Genomic DNA, 21,616 nt, shown 5'->3' with positions numbered 1-21,616 from the left:
GGGTGAACACATACTGAGCCTGGGTTGGGTACAACACATCTAATTCATGACCTGGGCTCTGCAGATGTTTCTTCAGTAAGAGGAATGATCTCAGTGGTCTCTAAGGCAGCCTCTCAATGATGAAATCTGGAATTCTGTAACACCAATTCCTAACAAATATCTGAATTATGTCAACATAGGTTTGAAACCTGCCCACGTTAGGTTTACATGAAATTGAAAATTTGAAATAGTATTTTCCTCAGACCTTGGGTCACTAAGGATGAAGAAATGGCTTAAAATACCTTAAAAATTTGTTTTAAGCCAGCTTATTCAACAATTCCATTTGTAATTAATAATGAGCAATTATTAATAGTTAATAACTGACTTTTTTTACCGCATATGCAAGACTCACTCCACTCATCTACAGAGGTTTCCTACAGGCAAAACTGAAAGAGAGTCGAGTTGCCATGCAATTTATAGGGGGGAAAAAAGCCCAAGAGGCTTCCATTCCCTTATAGACTACTTAACAGCAAATAAGCAGTATCTCCTTTATGCCTCAAACGTAATCCAATATTGGATTACAGGCTGACGGAAGATCTGAAAAGCCACAATCTGGGAAAAGGAAACTGGAAAGCTAGGCCGGTTGTCTAACCAGCTGCAGATGACTGACAGGTACTGATTAAAATCTTGCATAAAATCTCCTTAGAGCGTGCTGGAGACCTAGTGATGGACGTTAGACTTGCCACTTCAGAAGCTTACGGAATGCTTTATCCGATGTAGAACAACAGCACCTTCACACTAGCCTTCATCAAATCAGACAGACTGGACCAGATATGAAAATGGAGTGAGGCGGGAGGATGGTTATAAGGCGTGAAGTTGACAGAAGAAAAGAAACAAGAATAAGTTATTACTTCTTTCTAAGTAAAATGGGAATTACCGTCTCCTGGTTACTGGAGAAGTCACATAATAAATCAGAACATCAGTGCCCCAAAGGCAGTCAGTCATCACCTAGAGCACGGTGCAGGTCAAATCCGTTCTGCCACTTGTTTTCTTAAAGTCTGACCGAAACAGCCACACGGCTTACACTCACTCATTTCATACCACAGCAGAGTTGACGAAAAATCTTATGGCCCACAAAGTCTAAAACATTTATTATCCAGCCCTCCACGGAAAGTTTCCCAACCACTCCAATCTAGCGAGAGATCAAGGCAAGTGGGAATGACGTCACTGATATATTTTATTTTAGCTGGAAGAGCAAAATGAATCCTTCGCATCTATGGACTTCCAATCTTCTCTGAAAGAGCCTTCCAGGCCAGATTAGTTTAACGTCAATGCCGGGTTCTAGTTGAACATGGGAGGTGAGGCACATATGCACTGTCTCCCCAACACGAGTAGCTATCAAGTTTTCAACTCCTGAAGTGAACTAGAAGGGCCATCAATGGATGAGAGGCTGAACCTTATTTCTGTAGGTCGGAAAGTGGGGACGAAAGGACAGACCGCGGACGCAGGGCGGAAGAGGCCACCTCAAAGGGCAGGGGCCTTGGAAGCCCAGTGCTCAGGAGAAAGGAGGGCTAGAGAAGGAGGCTGGAGAATCACTAATGTACCAACACCCACCGGAGTAGATGGGATCACTCACCAGGCAAATGGCGAGCGGGGAAAGAAAAGCTCAGCTCCCCAGACATTTTTGGAACTCCAAGACGTAAACGTGATCAAATAATTTTAACCTTTATACAATCTTCCCATTTTGTTTACAATTAGATATGAAGCCAACTTCTCCATGGAACATCCTGCGTGTCCTATCAGCCTGGAGCCTGGCACACAGCTATTTATGAGATACACAAAAGGCTTGGCTTTCTTCATTATCACCACTTTGGGTGCGATATTCTAGAAAGCAAATTACTAACTCACCCTGTTAAGGGCTTACTCGTGTGAAATTCATCAAAAATGAATCAAATCATTCTACAACTAAGCATAAAATATGAACTCAAAAATATGATTCACATTTTTAAAGAGGCCTATAATTATCAGCATAAAAGAGCCTCTCAGCTAATATAGTACTTTTTAAAAGTATATAAACTGCAATTTGATACAGTACCCAGCTGCTTATGTTGCTCAGCAATTAATTCAATTAGATATGTGCATATTATCAATCACATTAAATTCAGCCAAGGTGAAATAATAATTTGTGAATTTATCAGAAATCAATTTACATGCTATCAATATTGCAAATTTTAAGAATGCTTTTTTGGAAGAAAACTGCTCCATCCCTTTGATCTCCTAATCATCAGTAATGTTCTGATCGTGCCAATAGAGAAATAAGACTGGCTCCCGTATATAACCCCTCTATACATCACATGGTACCACATAACAAGGTACACACGGAGGAGTACAAAGCCACTGATGAGAAAACATTCTGGCCGGTAGCAGAAACGGTGCTATACACAGAGGTAGGTCCCTGTACGTGTGAGCCACATTGGAAGCACCGCCTGACAGGCTGGTGCATACGCTCACTCACAAAACAAGCAGAGATTTCCCCTGCAAAAGGAAGTAGGAATGGTGGAAAGCAGCTGGGGGACTTTGACTTTTTACTCTGTATTGTCTTATGTCGTGTTGATTGTATAATGAAAACGCAGCCTTATATTGCATATGCTTAAAAAAAAATATGAAAACCGACGGTACTGACACCATCCTCATGGGCACAAGGGACATCACACTGCAACCCCTCAGGAGCCTCTCATAAACGACTCACTGATGCCACGGCCCCACACGGCAAGTGCTAAGCGAGGGAACCAAATTTATGTCTGCCTAGGGGAAACACATCACACATTTATTTTATGCTACAAACCCACATCCTCCATACCCGTTTCCAGTCCAAGTGCTTTTGCCTCCTGTTCGTTACTGTTCAGTCTGTCGGTTTAATTTTGGACTGCTTGGAAGGTATCCCCAGTAATTACAATATTCAGTGCTGGACCTTAAGGTTGAGCTAAATAGAGCCATTTAAATGCATATGTTCCGGCCAATCTTTGACTCCCATCCCGCCTCTACACACCACCTCCCCCGCACACATGCGAGCACACGCGCTAGCTCGTGTTGTGTTGTATCTCTCACCACACTAGCTCACCTCCCATTACCGCCTACACATATCTGATGGCGCCATCATTATCGATGCTACAGCAGACAGCTAGTATCTGTGGCAAAACCACGTGGACTGTAATGAATCACAATGACGTGTCCCCCCCCACACTCCCTCCACTCATTCTAATCAGATAATGGCGGGTTTTCCCTCCATTGTACTGCGAAAGGAGAAAGTAACATGGGGGGAAACAGTCATAAAAATAGGCGGAAATAAAAGTAAATGTGTAGGACTTGAGAACAGACAGGAAGGCCATCTAATAGACTTGGGACAGGTAACATTAATTCATGGCTGATATATGTAGTCTTACCTTGAAGTCCCCTGAAACTTGCAGGTCTGTTTCAAATGAACAGAAGAGCTACAACATCGCCATAAAACAGTCTTTCTAGAGTGTATTTTGTACAAAAAAGGATGGGTTTATTTTCATTTTTTCTTTTTGCTATTACTATTGCTAATGATCTTACCTAAATCGGGTATCTTTCTGTGACAGAATTTTCGGTTCACAAAATGAGGTAAAAATAACTTAATTATTTTTCACATTCCCTATTTTTGCTAGGAAAGTGTTGTTTCTAACCTTTTATTTTCATATTTTCTGTTTTGTGTTTCCTGGGGACAGAGTTAGCCTTATTAAAAATAAAATGAAACCAAAAGCCAGGAAATAAAGAAGACCAAAGAAAAAGGAAAATGAAACCTAATTAGGATGTTAGAGCAAGAATAAAATTCAGGATTAGAAGAGAAATCAGAAGTCTAAATTCTGACTTCCTGGCTTCTTTCCCAAACTGCAGAGCCTACTAGCTCTAGCGCATTTGGTAAGTTTCCTGCTATTCCGTACCTCAGTTTCCTTATTAGTAATGTAAGCACAATAATAGTGCCTAACCCTGTCAAGATTCCTGTAAAAGTAAAGAGAATCAAACAGTGCCTGGTACATCGCAATGTCTAATGAATAATAGTGTTTATTAGTAGCACATCTGAGAAAACTGAGGCCCAGAAAGTTTAAATGTTTTCTCCAGGATAATTTAACTTGCTAATGGCAGAATCCTCATTAAAATTTGGTTCCTCTGACTTTTTGGTATGTTTTGGCTTCTTTTCCATTCACGTCACTCTATTTGTAGCTTGGAGAAACTATTTTCAGGAGAGAGAGTGAGAAAGCAGAAAGTCCCTTAGTAAGCAAGGCCTAGATCTTAAAGAAGGAAAAACAGCAGCTTGAGGGAGGAGGCAGTGCAGACACTGAAAACACGCAAGACCCCTCAAACCAAGACACAAAAAGGAATGGGTGCAGGGCGGGGTGCAAGGGGCACAGACAGAAAACTTCCAATTAGACTTTTTTTTTCCCAATTAGACTTTTTATTATGACACAATTCATTAGAGCGTAATTGCATTTATTAGATGATTAATCAGAAGGTTAGAAGTAAAGGTCACGTTGAGTGCTAATCACACATCCTTTGGAGGCTTTCAAATGTGTTAACAGCAGTACTCACACAGACTGCCAGTTGTTGCAAATTAGCTCAGACTCTTGAAAGGCAGCTTGGTGTCATCTTTAAAAATTCAAAATGCATGTATCCTTGTACTAATCAATACAGCTGAGGAGAAATCATCCTCTAGTTAATCTGTGGGAGTGTGCAAAAATGTGCACAGAAGGATGTCCAGTGCATTTAATGGCAATGCAGAGTATTGGGAGATATTTCAGCATTCATTAATGGGGAAATCCTGTCTGTGGCATGTTCTTAATGGAAAAAGTGAAATGCTACCAAAAGTTCCTCTAGAAAGATTATTAAATGAAAAACAAAATCAAGGTACATGAGAATTTGTGCCAGAATAACCTTTAGGGGTTATTTAAATAACGGATTTACATATATGACTATATTTACACAATAAAGCAGAAAACAGCTGCAAAGACACATGAGAAACTTCACAGTAGTTACTGCTGGGGGACAGGCCTGAGGTCAGGGGGATGAGAGGATGGAAAAAAGGAAAAATTTACTTTTCTTTCATGATATATGTGTCATATGTATAACTTTACATATATATTATACTTTACCATATGCATATATTATTTTAAGACTGAAAGAAAATGAGTTAAAATAAGGCACATACTGGGAAGAAACAGAAATAGGTGAACAGGGGAATAGGTGAGGCATGATGGAAGACGAAGTGAGAGTCAGAGCACTTGAAGGTGGCGCTTACAGCCGAAGGGTCTCACCTGGCACTTGGCACTGCAGTACTTGGCCACTCGGCACTGAGAGCATCGCATCAGCTTTTCCTTCCTGTGAAAAAATAAACTTCAGGTTAGGAACCGAGAACCACATCTGGGTGAAGAAAGGACGCATAAGCCAGCATACTGACACCAACAGGTTCTGCTCACTCCCTCTGTGTGGTTCCTTAAGCTTTTTGCACTGATGAACATTTCACCTTCAACATGAGACGCGTACATAATAGTGTTCTTTTTGAAATTGTGGCTAAAATGTATGTAACACAAAATTTACCACTTTAACCATTTTTAAGTGTACGCTTCAGTGTATTAAAAAGATAATTCAAGGAACAAAATGGAATTGTTTAAGCTAAGCCCCGCACCAAATGGAGACTTAACTTAATTACTGCTTTTCTCTTTGGGGTAATAGCGTGTTCGTAAGGTGTCCTGCAGAGAAAACACTTGGGTAGCAGTGAGAGAGGAAAGAACAGTATCAAAAACAGAGCCACCAGACAGTTCCTGAAAACATTCTTCCTTTAGAAAAAAGAAGTAGCATATCAATTCCAATGGAATAATAAACCCACATTTTCTTTTTAAAAAAAGGCATCAGAAATGTAATCCTAAAAAAAAAAAAAAGTTCAAGAGCTAGGTGACTCATTTTAAGATACTGTTATGTTTAAGAAAATGACCATTCATTTCTTCATCCAACAATTACTTATTAAGCCAGACACCACGAAGGGCGGGTGGGGGGGTGAGCACTGAACAAGACAGAAATCGCCCTGGCCTTCACGACGCTTAGACTAGCAGGGAAATAATTTAATAAGAAACTAAAACATAATGAGAAGTACTTTTTACAAATGATCCTTATAGCTACACCAGCAACCAATTGCACTTCAACATTTCATTTCATTTCAAATACGTGAGGGATTCAGACAGTTCTAAGAAACAGTAACATGGTTGGCATCGGTCGCTAACTACGCTGCTTTTTGACTTCCAGTAGTTTGATACTCTGTAGTTTCCTCGCCATTTCCAAAAAAATCAATTCTTGCCCCTTTCAGGCTACTGCAGTTGAAATAAAAAAACTTAAGATGGTTTAAGTAAAAAACTGCCCTGGAAAGCAGTATTAGCCACGTGATAAAAGACCCAATGCATGTTATTTAATTATCCTAGACACACACCAAAAAAGGCCTACGAATTATATGGTATCCAAGCATGTGTTCTTTTGAAAACAATATTCACATGGAAAGAAATTATTTCCTCCACTGTCTTGTTCAGAAACACTTGGAATTCATAAATTTCCCAAAATCTGAAACTGATAAATCAAAAGGAACTAGTGAATAAATACAACATTAACTTTTAAAAAAATGTTTGGGGCAGCTGAACATTATCACAGTGTGTTAAAACTCATTTTTCCTTAGATTAATTTAATGGTCCTTTTCAAAGTAAAGCTTGCTTGGAATGCTAAAAGAAATACTTTGAAGTAACCAAAGAGAGTAATTAAAATGGAAAACATGGAGAAACAATTAAACTCTAACAAGGTATTTGACAATCATATAAAGTTTTAAAACATCCCAGTAACAATGTTTTTAAAGTCAAGTAACTCAAATGCTATTGTAAGATTACTGTTATAACATATTCTAGCCTAGTAGGAGAAGAACCTCTCTAAACAGTACATACTACCTCCATCATTTTTTTTCCAACAGAATGGGAAAAAAAAAAAACAGAACTGCAATATTTTATAGTAATCACAGAAACATTAATTCAATCTATATGGGGTTAACACACCAAAATACAAAATACAATAAATATCAAAATACGGATCTGGCTTATTTATCTTAATGAATAAATTCAAGATTAGATTTGCTGGTTACATATCTTCCAAATGTATGAACTGCCAAAATAAGACGTGAAGCAAATCTGTTCAAAACCAGTCAAACTGAGTCTCGATCTGCTGAAATGATTAACAAAGCCGTCTTGAAGAGGATCCCACATCTGAGCACGTGATACCTTTGTGATTTCAGGGCACAAATCCCTCTATCCATCAAGCTAAATGGAAGGTTAGAGAGGTTAATAGAGACAGAGTATCTGTAACAGACTTCTGCATTTCATTCCCCACTCAATATACTCCAATGGCCATTGAGCTATTTGGAATGTTCTCACGAATCAATGCTGCCTTTTCTCACTCTCCAGACAGAGGCGAGAAACCCCTGCGTGAGGAGGCAGTAGAGCTTACCTCTGCAAATCCCCATCAAGCTGATCTGGTGGCTGAGTCTACGTGAGGCTTCGTGAACAATTAAAGTGCAGGCACCACTTTAATTAGAGACTCAAACGGCCCTGCTAAGCACCTAAATAAAACATGAACAAGCGCAACAGCCACCTGCAAAGAGCAACGCCGATTTTCCAGCCTCCGTTTACCCGGAGATTTTTCTCTATTCAGCTGCACAATCATTTAGGCTTTATGAGATCTGGGCTAGCAGTAGCAGTCAGTAATTCACAATCATGAATATAAACTTTAAATTATGTACTTACATTCTATTATGGATTGCACTTGTATCAGTCAAAAACGTTACAGACTGAATAAACCAAGTTCTCTCATTTGCTAGGCTGCCACCCCATTCTATCCTCATTCTCATTAAAGAAAGAAAAGCCTCGTATTGCAAATTGCTGAAAAGTCAGGGTCAACTCATTCTATTTATGGCTGATTACGGGTGATCCTGAGACTACATGCCTTTGTGGTTCACCGCTGGCAGAAGGAAAAGTGCTAGGAGAGTAGGACCACAGAGATGGTTAGATGAGTCGCAGCCCAAGTCCGAATGCAGGGTCAGAGGATTTGTGTCGGAGAGCAATATGCAGGGGCCCCGAACACGAACCTCTTTGTTTGCTTGCCTTCATTTATCTGCCTTGAATTCACATCTCCCTGGTGCTACGTTTACGTTGTCCTTTTAAGTGGCGGAGCCCACCTGTCATCTCCTCTGTCTGTACTGTTTCCCTCCTTAGAGTCATGTAACCTTGACTGTCCATCACTCCCTTGTATAGAGGGTGTAAAGGACTTAGGTCAGAAACACTCAGGTCGAACATTTGGCTCCATCTCTTACCAGCTGCGCAATCTTGGCAAAGTCCCTTTTCCCCTGCGTCCATTTCTTCACTTATTAAACAGAGATAATCAAAGCTCCCACTGTCGGGAGAATTAAATGCAATGGCCCATGTGACAGCTCCAGGTATCCAAGAAACACTACAGGGGACGTCAGTGCCCTTCCCTCCTCCCCATTTTAACTGTGCCCTATATTCCTGATCCCTCTTCCTACCGGTCCCTCCTTCTGGGATGTCAATGACCTCTGCCCTGTCCTTGCCGTCTTCCAACAGTAATGCAGCCGAAGGTACAGTCCACTGAGAGAACAGTGAACTGGGAAACAGCCCGGAAGCCCACTGACAGGAGAATGACCACGTAAGGTGTGGTGTGTTCCGTACAGCGGAATATCGCAGAGCAGTCAAAATAAACGAACTACAGCCACATGCATTAACACAGATGCATCTTGAAAATGTAAAACATTGGGTATAAAAAAATCCCATCAGACTATTCAGCAATAATACCATTTTATAAAGCTCAAAAGGAGGACGAAATAAATTAAGTGTAAGCACGCACCCACTAGGCACTGAAACGTCTCACACACCCTGATCCAAGGTCAGCGGTTTCACCCAAATTCACTCATGTTTGGATACACACCTGAACTGGAATGAATACGGCTACATACATGGACACAGCAAACACAAACAACCGACTTCTGCCTGGGGCTGTTGATCTTTTAAAACTACACAAAGCCAGCCACATGTGCTAGCCTTCCCTGACCTATCTTGAATTCAAACCACGACGGTGGCTGTGGACGGACATGCTGCTCTCTGATGTAAAACTGCTCCGCGCACCGTGGCAGCCACAGCTGTCAAGGGCAGCGGCATTTCGTTCCTGCGTGTTGAGCCTCCACTCAAGATCCCATCTGTGCTGACTTCAGGCTGAAGGGAATAAATCTCCTCCAGCCTGAAAACTGAAACATATGCCGCCATAATTAAAGGTGTCTTGAGCCAGTGCAGCCGGCCCGGGAGTACTGAAGCCGGTGACCTCTGAGCACGCCAGAGGACTTCACAAGGGGCACCCGCCTGCTGGACAAAGATGCTTCTGAAGACATGGCGCTGAGGCCTCCACATTCTGAATGCGTTATTTCTATACCTTACAGTAGGCTCTGGCTCCCGCTGGAACGCGGAGGGGCGGCTTTGAAAACCCAGGAGGCGGAAAAGCCAGCAAGGCTGCAGTGTGTAGGTGCCCCTTTACTTCCCTGGACCTGTGCTCACCAACACTAACCACGTGTTTCCATTTCTATTTAAACTAACTAAAAGCCAATCCCGTTTTAGAATCAACTAACTCCCTCAGTCACACTAGCCACATTTCAAGTGCTCAATAGCAACATATGTTTTAGTGCCTGGTTACCATATTGGACACAGCAAATAGGGAGTATTTCCATCACCATGGAAAGTGCTTTGGGACAAACCTGATGGGGACACCAAGCCGCCGTTAGAGGAAAACCCAAACCCACACCAGGTTGCAGAAGGTAAAAATCCTGGAGTCAACCAGGAATGTCCGAGATCAGTCACCCAGCACACTGATCTGAAATTATTCCCAGGCTCGGGCTGTTGAGGCTCCTGTCCAGTGGAAGTGGTATCTTCGCTTGCCCGTGTCCTTGCTCAGTGCTGCCCAGTGACTAACGAGTGGACTCTGGACTTCAGCGATGTGAGTCTGACTCACTAACTGCGACGATCGAGTAAATTCCTCCACCTGTCTCATGGTTCCATTTGTAAAAATAGGGATAGTACGAGAAACGACTTCCCAGGTTTGTTTAAAAAATAAATAATAACTACTTGTAAAGCTAGTAGTAACCATGCTTGGCACATATTAAGAGCTCTGTAATTATTAGCTATTAACCATATTATCCCTGCCAAAAGCAAGGTAAAGGAAAGAACGACGAATTTTAGCCATTAAAGTCTATTCAGAACTCTGGTAAACATTTGCTACGAGACAAAATCAAAATTCATAATCTTTTCCACTTTCCGCACTGTATATTTATAATAAATCATTTCCTGCCTCGCCTTTAGAAAACCTGTTCACTATTCTCACAAGTCTCCCTTGCACACCATCTGCACAGAGCTGTGTGTCAAAACCCCTCACGCCAAGGCCACACGGTAGGCAACTCAATGTGCCGACCCGGCCTCAGATGAGGAGGCGGAGGCCCGAGTGGTGGAGAAGCTGACATCAGTGGCTGTGGCTGGGTCGGAATGCAGGCAGCGTGGATCTCCTGGCCCTTATGCAATGTTATCTCCGCGTGCTGCCATCTCTCTTCCAAAACAAGCTAAACACTCCCAAGCTATCTGTTGGGTAACAGTGTTAGAAACAGCTTATCTGAGGGGCTTGGCGATGACAGGCGAAGGGGAAGTTCCCTGCCATGTGCGTGCGACCTGGCAGTAATCTCTGTGCTGTCTTCTACAGCCGCCGGCAGACGTGGATGGGAGCACGCTCTGCTTCCCAGAGGAGCTGGCACCCTCCTGGGAAGTGGGGTAGGAACGGGTGAGGGTGGTTTGGTTTCACAGGGACCGGGGTGTGTCACCGGCATTCTCTCTGAAGGAGACGAGGGTGTTCACACACAGCAGTATGTGTCACAACACCACACAGCTTCCAAATGCCCAATCAGCTCTTAATTCTTAATATGTTTAGGACTAGTACAAATTCCTTTTCACATATAAGCAAAAGTAATCCTTATGTTCTTTTAGAATATTGAACATATGCTGAATTTGCGAGGGTTGCGACACTAGGTAAATCGAAGGAAATGGAACTCTTTTGTCCAAGCCTTCGCCAGGACTTGTTTCGTCAGTTCAGGTGATAATGTAAGCAAATGCTATTCGAATCACAGCACAACACACTTCTATCAGCTTCCAGTAGAGCTGCACGTTTACAGTAATTCTTCACCACGAATTCTAGCAGTGCTAACCATTCACGTTTGGTAACACACACTCTTTTATGAGCTTTCCCTTTTTCCTCTATATCATCATCAGGGCATTTTATTGATCTATTGAAATTGTGCGCATAAGTACTTATTAATATAACTACTAGCTAAGAGTGTTTTCTTCGGGATCGTGTGTATGTGTCTGCTTCAACATAATGTTTATAAAAAGGAGGCATCGTGCCTCACCAGGCTGTTGCTCTGTGGAAATAACTGGTGAGCCACGGAAGGACCTCCCGTGATGCCACCTTGCTGTTCTCTCGTCAACATTTCACTCTACAGGAAAACCAGAGCTGCGGGTCCCCCGGCACCAGCTCTCCGACTGCCCAGGACGGATAAATGGAAGGAAAAAGGGAAGAGTTCTCCACAGAGTTCTGGACCCTTCCTATCCTACACGGTACCCTGAATCAAGTCCTTGAGGATGAAAAGAAGCCACTATCCCTCCTTCTATTATCACTACCCCACCCCCACTGAGTCAACTACCTTTATCAGCACCTCCCCAAAAGGAGACAGAAAAGGACCAGGATCTTAGGTGGATCACCATCAGACCATCCCAAACCTCTCAGCACCTTGCTTGACCCACCCAGTAAATGAGAGTGACTTTCACGATCCCTCGGGCAGTTCCTAGAGCACTCAGCTCTCAGCCTGAATGTAGTTTCAGTATGTTGCTGATGTTTCCCTCAGCAAATCAAGGACAAAGCACAGGAGTCCAGTCTCATCTCCCTGACCTGGGTGGCCCATCCTTTAAGTTCCTTACCCTCAGAGCTTCTAATGAGAACAAAACTACATTGTCCGTTCTTTCACTTTCTAATTACTCCTTAGATAGAAAACTTTAAAGCTCTTTAATACTTACTCTCTTTTCAATACCTGCTATTTATTTCCTGTAATTCAGCCAAAAAAAATGGAGCAAGCATTAAAAAAACAACAGTAGATTCCAATAAAACTAAACAAAACACGTTGAATAACAGCTACTGAAAGTGTTATAAAAGAATACTAGTGGATTTTTTTTTCAGGGAATTTTTAATTTTCAGCATTAACTAAGAACCAGAAATAAAGGAAGAAGAGAATAATATGATGGCAGTTTTCAAATTTTGCTGTGTACCACATCTTCCCAATTACCTGATAAGGAAGGTCACCCACAATTTACAGTTGAAGAAATCAATACAGAGAGGCGAGAGAGTTTGTTCAAGGTCATACAGAAAGCCGCCTCCACACCCCGGTGCTAGGATAATAAACCGTATCTGTCAAATTCCACCGCATCACATTGCCTCTCGACATTATTAGAATTATTATACTAGCGCTAGCAGCATACCCAAAACTGTGCTAAGTATCTCATCTAACCTTCGTAATAATACTACGAGGCAAGCAGCAGAGTCAACACCATTTTACAAACAAGAAAGCTAGAGAAAATAAGTTTGGCTGCCCCACGTCGCAGAGTAAATCGTGCAGCTGATGTGCAAGCCCAGCCGGTCCGACTCCAGAACCTGCGTTCTTCATCACGAGGCCGTATTCTCTGCCAGGGCCACTACTCACTGTAAATAGCTCATTGTCACCGGCAAAGATGACTGATGAAATTACAGCAGTTCTATTCCCAACGGAACCGTTTATTTATTTTAACAGTAGCCATTTTCATAAAGATGCACTAACAAACCAGAGTGAGAATTTTTTAGGCCCTAACTTATTAAAACTCAAAAAAAACATAACCATTAACTTTAAGAATTAAACATCCTCTTTTGATGTACTAATGTAAATACTGAACATTAAGCGATTAAAGAATAATTTCCTGTAATTGCTATTTACAGGCGGAAAGGGAGAGGGGATATTTAATGGTGTAGCAGAAAACTGTCTCCCTGTATCATCTGCCCAGGTGGAAACCCATTTTTCTCCTTGGACTCCAGGCCCCTCTACCTGAAGAATGGGCAGAGAGAAGAGGCTGTCAAACGCAAAACAGTCTTTGGAGAGGGAATAGCACGGCTGAGTTACCACACACTGTCATGTCCAAACGAAGTCAGCAGTGAGATATGTGAAGGATCTATTCATGTATTAGAGGAAGGCAAAGTTCTAAATAAATTAATTTGAATGACATTTAAAGATTGTTCTTGGAAAATATGTAAGGAAAAACTAAAAAAAAAAAAAAACAACCATTATCATTATCTGGTAAGTTAACAAAGGCCTGAAGCAAGACCAGATATCCCAACTCAGTCAGGTGGGACTCAGGGAAGAATCCAGCCAAGAACGGAGCCACTGTGTTCTCCACACAGGTTAAGGGTGAGCGCCAGTTTGCTAGAAGACCCAAAACGTGTGCTGCCATGTAAGTAGTTCTCATTGCCAGCCGTCTGCAGGTTTTTAATACATATGCAGACAAAATACGTACATATACACTCTCACATATATTCACAGATCACACAAATATAGGAATGAAAATATACGCATATATCTGGATCAGGTAAACCACACCTGAAACCTGGATCCAGGTTTCTGACACCACGATGAGCAAATCCTGATGAGCGGCACAGCATTTGTTACAATGTGCTGTCTTAATGGACGGCTGACCACTTAGGTCTGGGGGTATTTCATACTATACGAATGAGGATAATATCCAAAAGAGAACAATATAACTAGTAACCCCTTGGAACTGTTAACACAGATAAGCTCTTAGTAATTGTTGACCAAAAATTCCCATGACAGTTTTTTTTAAGAATTTATTTATTATTAGAAAGAGTAAAAGCGGGGGAGAAAAAAAGGGAAAGAAACATCCATATGCGGTTGCCTCTCGCACGTCCCCCATTGGGGACCTGGCCCACAACCCAGGCATGTACCCTGACTGGGAATCAAACCAGTGACCCTTTGGTTCGCAGGCTGGCACTCAATCCACTGAGCCGCAGCAGCAGCCAGGGCCTGTGACAGTTTTTAAGTGACCTTTTCTTCTCTGAACTCAGATAGTATTTGTTGTCTCTAGGCCTAGGATTCCAAATGGGAAGAGAGAGCATGGTGTTGTGGGCCCTCCCCTTCTCTTCTAATATAACTGCGATAATAATATATAAAATGCATTTAGTACTTAGAATGTTCTAGATCGTTGTAGATGCTTTCCATACTCCACCCATTATTTTTAGTTCTTGCAAGAACCCCATTATTAATCCCATTTGCTGGCAAGAAAATTGACCTGGAGTTTAGGTAAAGAGCCTCCAGTCATATCTGGAACCCTGGTTCCCAGCAACAACAACAACAACAAAAAAGTCTTTGCTCACTTTTTTTCCCCCTATTTGGGTTTAGTTTAAGATTTAATTTGGAGAAAAAAAGGGTACCTCTATTTAAAATAAAAATATTGAACCACTACCCTTGCTATCATTTTTACTGTGACCCTTACCCATAGTTTAATTCTATTGATATGTTGTTGTTGAACTTCCTGCATGTTTCTGATAAACGTACTTATGTCTCGAACTGCGTCCATTCAGGTGTGACTTCCCACAGGTGAGCTCTCTAGGCTGGAAGGTCCTTATATTTCTTTGTATCTCCTACGTGGCACCCAGTGAGGTACCGTCACATGTAAATTTTTCAGCAAGTCAACTTGGTTTAACTGGTTAAATAAACCCATATTTTTTTTTTGTCCTGGGAAAAACAACTTGGTATAAAACATGCTACCGATAATAATGAACGATTTGAGAACTTCGTATGAGCAGCAGTTCTGCCACACCCCATCCCAACTTTCTTACCCATACAGTGACACCTACCGACTTATCAGCTGGAACAAAAAAGAAAGTTGTAAGCTATAAACCAGGAGAACATGTGTTCCCTGCAGAGTGGCTTCTGTGTTCTACTTATCCTTTTTTTGACTTAGCATTCAAATCTACATTCTTACTTGATTAATATTCACCACCACTGCTTGTGTGCGCAGAGCACATGAAAAATGAGACCTCCGTGCCAGGATAACTTGCAAGAAATTACTATTCATCAGCACGAATCAACAAGCCCACAATTATAACAGTCTCCACTGGGAATATATTTTTTAAAGCTGTTACTAAGGTCATATCAAAGAAAAAGGAGGAAAATAAAGAATTTATTTTTTTCATTGAAAACCATACAAATGTTTCAAGAGAAAATTAGTATGACTATCCAAGATCAAAAACTAATAGATAAAGTTCTGATATTTATTACAACTTGGATGAACCTTGCAAATTCTAGGCCAAGTGAAGTAAGACAGACACGAAAGGACAATATGGTATGATTCCAATACATGAAATATCTAGAACAGGCAAATTCAGAGAGACAGAACGTAGATTAGGGATCACCAGGGGCTGAGGGGAGGAGGAAATGAGAATTTGCTGCTTAATGGTTAGAGAATGTGTGTCTGGGAGAAACAACCCAAGGAGCACCACCATGAGTGGAATGAGCAGAAAAGCAGCTCGCCAGCAGCAACCATGTTAAGTGGACAGAAAATCAGGACATAGGAAAACGGTGTTTAAGAAAAACAGGAAGCCCTGAAATATTTCACAGCAAGGTGGAATAAGAACCAAAACATGTCACCTGGGATCTAGGTTGTTGACGGCAGGGGGAAAGCAGTGTGAGTACAGCGACAGGAACGGGGGTGAGTACGTTCAGGGAGGTCAGAGAAGACTGCCCTTGAGCTGAGCTGAAGTGCCCCAAATGGCCAGGGCCAGTCGCCAGGTGGAAGGAAAGGAAACTACCTGCAGTGTTGGGCTGGATCCAACTCCAAGATGTTTATCATAAACTTTAAAATAAAAAAAAAAAAGCTGTGAAGCACATGTAAAAAGATTTTCTATTCTTTTGGGGGGGGGGGAATAAAGTTGTTTATTACTTAAATATTATAAAAATTACACAGAGACCCTATATCATAGGTTAATTTATACTGTGTATTTTCTGCCATAGTAGTCTATTTTCATTATAGCAATTAACATTTATAATTAAATATTTGTTTACTTATTTATTATATGTCACATCTCAGAACAAACTGCTTGTTCTGTAAATTTCTTTTTAATCTTTACTGTATTTTTTTTCATTACCATTTAGTCCCCAAAAAGATCTTCAAATTTAACAAATATAACTAATTTGTAACTTTGAGCAAACTAATCTTTTATTTTAATTACAATGCTAACTTTTGGGGGAGAATAAGTCAATCAAAAATCTGGAAAATACACACCGAGCAGACATCAGTGAGAAGGTCACGTCAATGACATTGTGCCTTTTGTACGACTGCTTCCTAAAAGAAGCCAATTTATGTATATCCGCTACATAAATTACTCTCCAATTCCGCTACAATCTGTGTCAGCTGACTCCAGGCAATTAACCCCAAAAAATTCAACTTCATTTTGACTCAGTTCCTCTTTTCTTAAAAAGGACTTAATATTTTATAATAGGAACCATTAAATTTTTCAAAATTTTCTGTACTTCCTGGAATTGAGAAAATTGGTCACTACCTTCAAACCCACACTTCTGGCTGTACGGTGGGAGGAAAAAAAAACAGCACAATATATGTACGTTTTTGACCTCACTGCATAACTGCAGCTGCAACACAAAATGATACAAAAGTTATGTCAAACTGAGATTGGACTAAAGTGTTAAAGTACTACTACCTCTTCTAACACTTTCTGCAAGGAAACTGGAAGAACCATTTATGACCAACTGCATGTACATAAAAGAAGTAGCAGTTAGGACACCCTACAAAACACAGACACAATTTCTAATTATATCCATTCATTCTTTTTAATTCCTCGAGAGTGATTACATATTTAACTTGGCTATCTTCAAAAAATTAAGTTGCTTTAATGAAAGTATTGTAGATAGCTACACCACCATACATCAATTAGAAAGTTAATCATTCTCCTTGTTGTTGCAAAAAGATTTTAAAGGAGGTGGGGAGGTGGTAGCATTTGGTGATTTTTAAGAAGTTAATTGGAGGGCATCGAGTAAGAGAGATCATCCAGGAAAGAAAGTTTATCAAAAACTCAAAATATGTAATCTGTGCAAAGTCAAGAAACAGCCAGAGATTCTCTTTAACGAGTTTAATCACGCTCACTTGAGAAGATTTCCCTTCATTGTGTCCAGGTGAGTTTCCAAAATGCGATGAGACTTCACCATATGACGAAAATGACTGCTCAAGAATTTTTCTTAGATTATTTCTAAGAGACAAAAGGCAACAAATTCATAACCTATGACTAACAAAGCTCAAAATTAGCTCAAATATATTACAAATTAAACTGTAAATATGCAAGTTTCACATAATAGAATCCATGAGATTACCAATCAGCAAGTAAATCATGAGCTGCAACTGTAACATACATTTCCCTACCGCCTAGATGCATGAATAATAAAGCAATTTATTTCTATGAATGGGTACTCCATCTTCAAATGTAAACTCATTATGGTTTTATGTGAGCAAATGTGTCACCACTAGCGTTCAGTATTAGAAGTGACTTTCAAAACATACACACAGCCTCGCTTCCACTGTCTTGCTGGCCTTCCCGACTGTCACTTTACACACACTTTATGCCACCCTTCCACTACCTTCAAAGACCAGCTTAGGTTTCCCACACACTCCTCTCAAGACAATTCAGCCCACACAATAAAACAGCACTGGGCCTCCGCTGTATTTCACAACCTCGTTTAGTTCAGAATCAATGAAGTAAGGTGTATAAAAGTGGACTTTGCACAGTCTGCCAAAGGGAGACATTTAATAAACACTTGGAATCTGAATTCAGCACGACCCCTCTGACACCAAAACATTAAGAAGCAGAAGATTCACGTTTAAAATCCAATTAGACCAAGGTCACAGCGATGGCATAAGGGCAAAGGGACCACGTCTGGAACGGAGAGTGGGAAGAAGCAGAAGAACTGGCCCTCACTGTGTAATTGCCGATGAGACACAGAGGAATGTAACGGGTTCCCAGGCCTCTCATCCTTCAGCCATCCATACTGCGTGTTCATTCCGCGGAAGGAAAAAGACAAGGGCACTCGCTTGGTCTTGGCTGCCTAACTGATGGCCGACTGTTTCCTAAATCATCTTCCTACTCTGAAGTCAGCCTTCGAATTTATAATGATCCTGCTGTATGCCTTCACAGTCTCCATCACAAAACATTCAAGAGTCTTTTTTTACATGACTTTTCATTGTTTGAGTTACCACAATTACCCCCCGATACATATTTACTAATGTGATAAGAACCAAACCAAGGATCTAGATAAACGGATGCTTCATATTTGTCCCCAAATGGCTTTTTACCTAGAGTCAAATGGATGAGCTTTGGTGAAATCTAATTATTTGAAATTATTGCAAAATGTGTACATATACCTTTGTCTACAAAGACAGTCCAAAGAGATTTCATAAGTTATTTTCTTATTCCATGGATAGACTGGGGAATATATAAAACAAAGCGGCAGAATTTTAAGTGAAGGTATTTTATTTATATTCCACAGTTTCTTGGATGAGAGTTATATGTTAAGCCAAGAGGTATTCTGAACAACTGTAATACTAGACAATGTACATCCAGGACAAGAATTACTGATTACTGCTCTTCTCTAAGTTAGGAAAACCATCAGGAATTATTGAGAATTCCAAATGGCTTCAATGGGACTGGGGTATAGGCAGAGGAAGAGTAATAGTGCTGATATTCTAAATAATAGAAGAATTCCAGGCAGAAGGTACAAGGAAAGTGGAGAAAAAAATGCTCAATAAAACCACACTGATTCAAATGTCCCCCAGGACACTGAACTTTTACTACAGTTTTTTCTCTATTTTCCAAATAAGTCCAAGTTCATCAGGGGAGAGACCAACCTTAATAGTCTTTGTACCACGGGTCCCGCTCAGCACCTGTTACAGAGTTGTTACTCAACGTTTCATGAATCAATAATGCAAATAATAGTAGGAAGTAGGTGACAAGTTTTTTAATTTTTTAAGCTTGAAGCTTTTAGTAATAGCTACGTGTTCAAATTTCCTTCATACCCACTTGAGAGATTAAATATAAATGCCCTAAAATATTACAGAGAAAATGTATTTATGAAACCTTATCCCTTGTTTTAATAAAACTATATAACAATAGTAGGGTGCTGAAAAAGAACCTAATCTTCCTAAACTGAACTAAAACTCCCAGATCTAAATCTCCAGCAATTGGAGGTAGGAGTTCGGTTTTCACAAACCGACTCAGGAGTTAGCCAACAGAGAAAGAGAGAAAGAGAGAGAGAGAGAGAGAGAGAGAGAGATTTAAAAGACTACTATTTTTCCCTTTAACTTTTTATTTTTAAATAATTTTAAACCTACAGAAAAGTAGCAATAGTACAGAGAATTCCCAACTACTTTTTGCCCAGCTTCCCCTAATGTTAACATCTTACTTAACTGTACTATGACTATCAGAACTAAGAAACATCAATGCAATACTATAACTGCAGATTTCATCCAAATGAATTTTTCCATGAACACCTGTCCTCTGTCCAGGATTCTACAGCACACTCAGGTGCCCTGCCTCCTTTGTCTCCTCCAATCTGTGACAATCCCTCCCCTCCCCTTGCCTTTGACACCTGGTATTTTTGAAGAGTACTGGTAAAGTAGTTGAGGCCCATCTGTTTTCTCAGGATGAGACCGAGGTGATGCATTTGGGCAAGAATACCACGAAGGTGATGTGCTCTTCTCTTGAAGAAGGTGGTATCTGCCAGTTCATTCGCTATGAAGTTACTCTCTTTCCCTAGTAATTTCGGAGACAGACTCTGAGATTCTGCAAATATCTTGTTTCTTCTCAGACTTTCATCAACTAATTTTAGCATCCATCACTGGATCTCGCCAATAGTAATTATTACAGGTGTTCTGTGAGTTTCCATTTCACTCGTTCCTCCTACATTTATAATTCAGAGTCGTCTGTGTGCTACCTCCCCGTTTATTTATTCCTTTAATTATCTATTTATATCAGCATGAGCTCATAGATTTTTATTTTACTCTATGAGTTATACCCCAAAAGTAATTAGGACATTTTGTTGCTCAAACTGTTCTTGCTTTGGCCACCGAGAGGCCTTTCAGGTTGGCTCCTGTGACTCTGAACATGCCCCAGTTCTTTAAGAACTTCCTTACTTCTGAATGGGCTTGGGGGGGAATTGGGGGTGGGGGGTTGGGGAGAAAGAACTTCCTTAGTTCTGGTGCCACAAGATGGTCCAGCCTCATCTTGTATTTTCTCTACCCCAGTCCTAGACTCACCCACTTCTCCAAGGAACACTGGTTTCTTTTACTGGAAAACGGTACTTAGAAACAAGATACAGGAACCAGGTGTACTCATTGCCACTGGTGTATCTCTCTTTCCAGACCCCCTCAGCAGACAGAGACCAGAAATACATGTATGTACACTAACCGATGCACACATACACCTACCTTTATTTCTGTGTCTATTTACGTATGTCGCTGAAATACTCAGAATGAATTAACACTGACGTTTCTAGTTGTGATGCAGCCCCATAAGGTTCAATCTGCCCTATCGCCTTACCCTACGGGAATTTCCCCTGAAATTTCTCCGACAGTCAGAAACCAGGCTCTTGTTGTCTGCTGCACCCATTTTTTCAACCCTGGTAAACGTGTAGTTTCGGAAGACTCCATACCTTCCTGAAAAGAACAAATTAGTAACTGGAGTCCAGTCCTTGTATGCACTCTTGTTTGTCCTTAGCCTTACCGTGTGCAGTCAAAATTCTACTTTCTAACATTAATTAGGCTAGTTCTATTCATCCCCACTCCCTTCAATGATGTTATTTATCTGTAATACAGTTAGGTTCTCCGTAAATTTGTATTCCCCTCACATCCTGGTCGTTGGAGATTTTTTAATTTCCATAGAGGAAAATTCACTCTTTGAGGTACACAGTGGTGTGGGTTTGGGTAAGTGCGGATCCATGTATCCACAGCCAAGGTCACGACACAGAACAGCTTCGTTACCCCCCAACTTCCCTTAGGTTGCCCCCTTGGAATCAACCCCCACCATCCCCAACCCTGGTAACCCCTGATCTGTTTTCACTCCCTATAGTTTTGCTTTTCCCAGTTTAATTGTTTAGTGGTTTGCAGTATTCCAATAGTATTTATGTTAGAACTGTTGATACTGCTCCACAGCTATTAGATGCTCTTTTCTGTGGTTTTTTCCCCTACTCTTTGTTCTCTTGTTCACTTTTTCCCCTTTTTTGGTAATTTCTATTGACCAATTCTCAAGTTCACTAATTCTTTCTTGTGTCAGAATTACAGATAAGCCCACCAAAGGCATTCTTCATTTCTACTACTTTTTCTCACTTCTAATATAC

General features: G+C 40.8%; 1 protein-coding gene across 3 annotated transcripts in view; it reads right to left on the bottom strand.

Moving 5' to 3' along the window:
* The window catches only part of SMYD3 (SET and MYND domain containing 3), a 459,771-nt gene that overhangs the window by 380,166 nt on the left and 57,989 nt on the right, over window positions 1-21,616 (bottom strand). For all 3 annotated transcript variants that reach the window (XM_024575953.3, XM_045184522.3, XM_071219589.1), the window contains exon 2: window positions 5,313-5,376. In XM_024575953.3, the coding sequence (XP_024431721.2) occupies window positions 5,313-5,376 (64 nt within the window). The remainder of the gene's footprint in view (window positions 1-5,312; window positions 5,377-21,616) is intronic.

Source organism: Desmodus rotundus, chromosome 10 (genome assembly GCF_022682495.2).
Source record: "Desmodus rotundus isolate HL8 chromosome 10, HLdesRot8A.1, whole genome shotgun sequence".
In the NCBI taxonomy this organism is placed as follows: domain Eukaryota; kingdom Metazoa; phylum Chordata; class Mammalia; order Chiroptera; family Phyllostomidae; genus Desmodus; species Desmodus rotundus.
The sequence above is the reverse complement of the archived record's forward strand: the minus strand, read 5'-3'. Positions and strand labels throughout refer to the sequence as shown.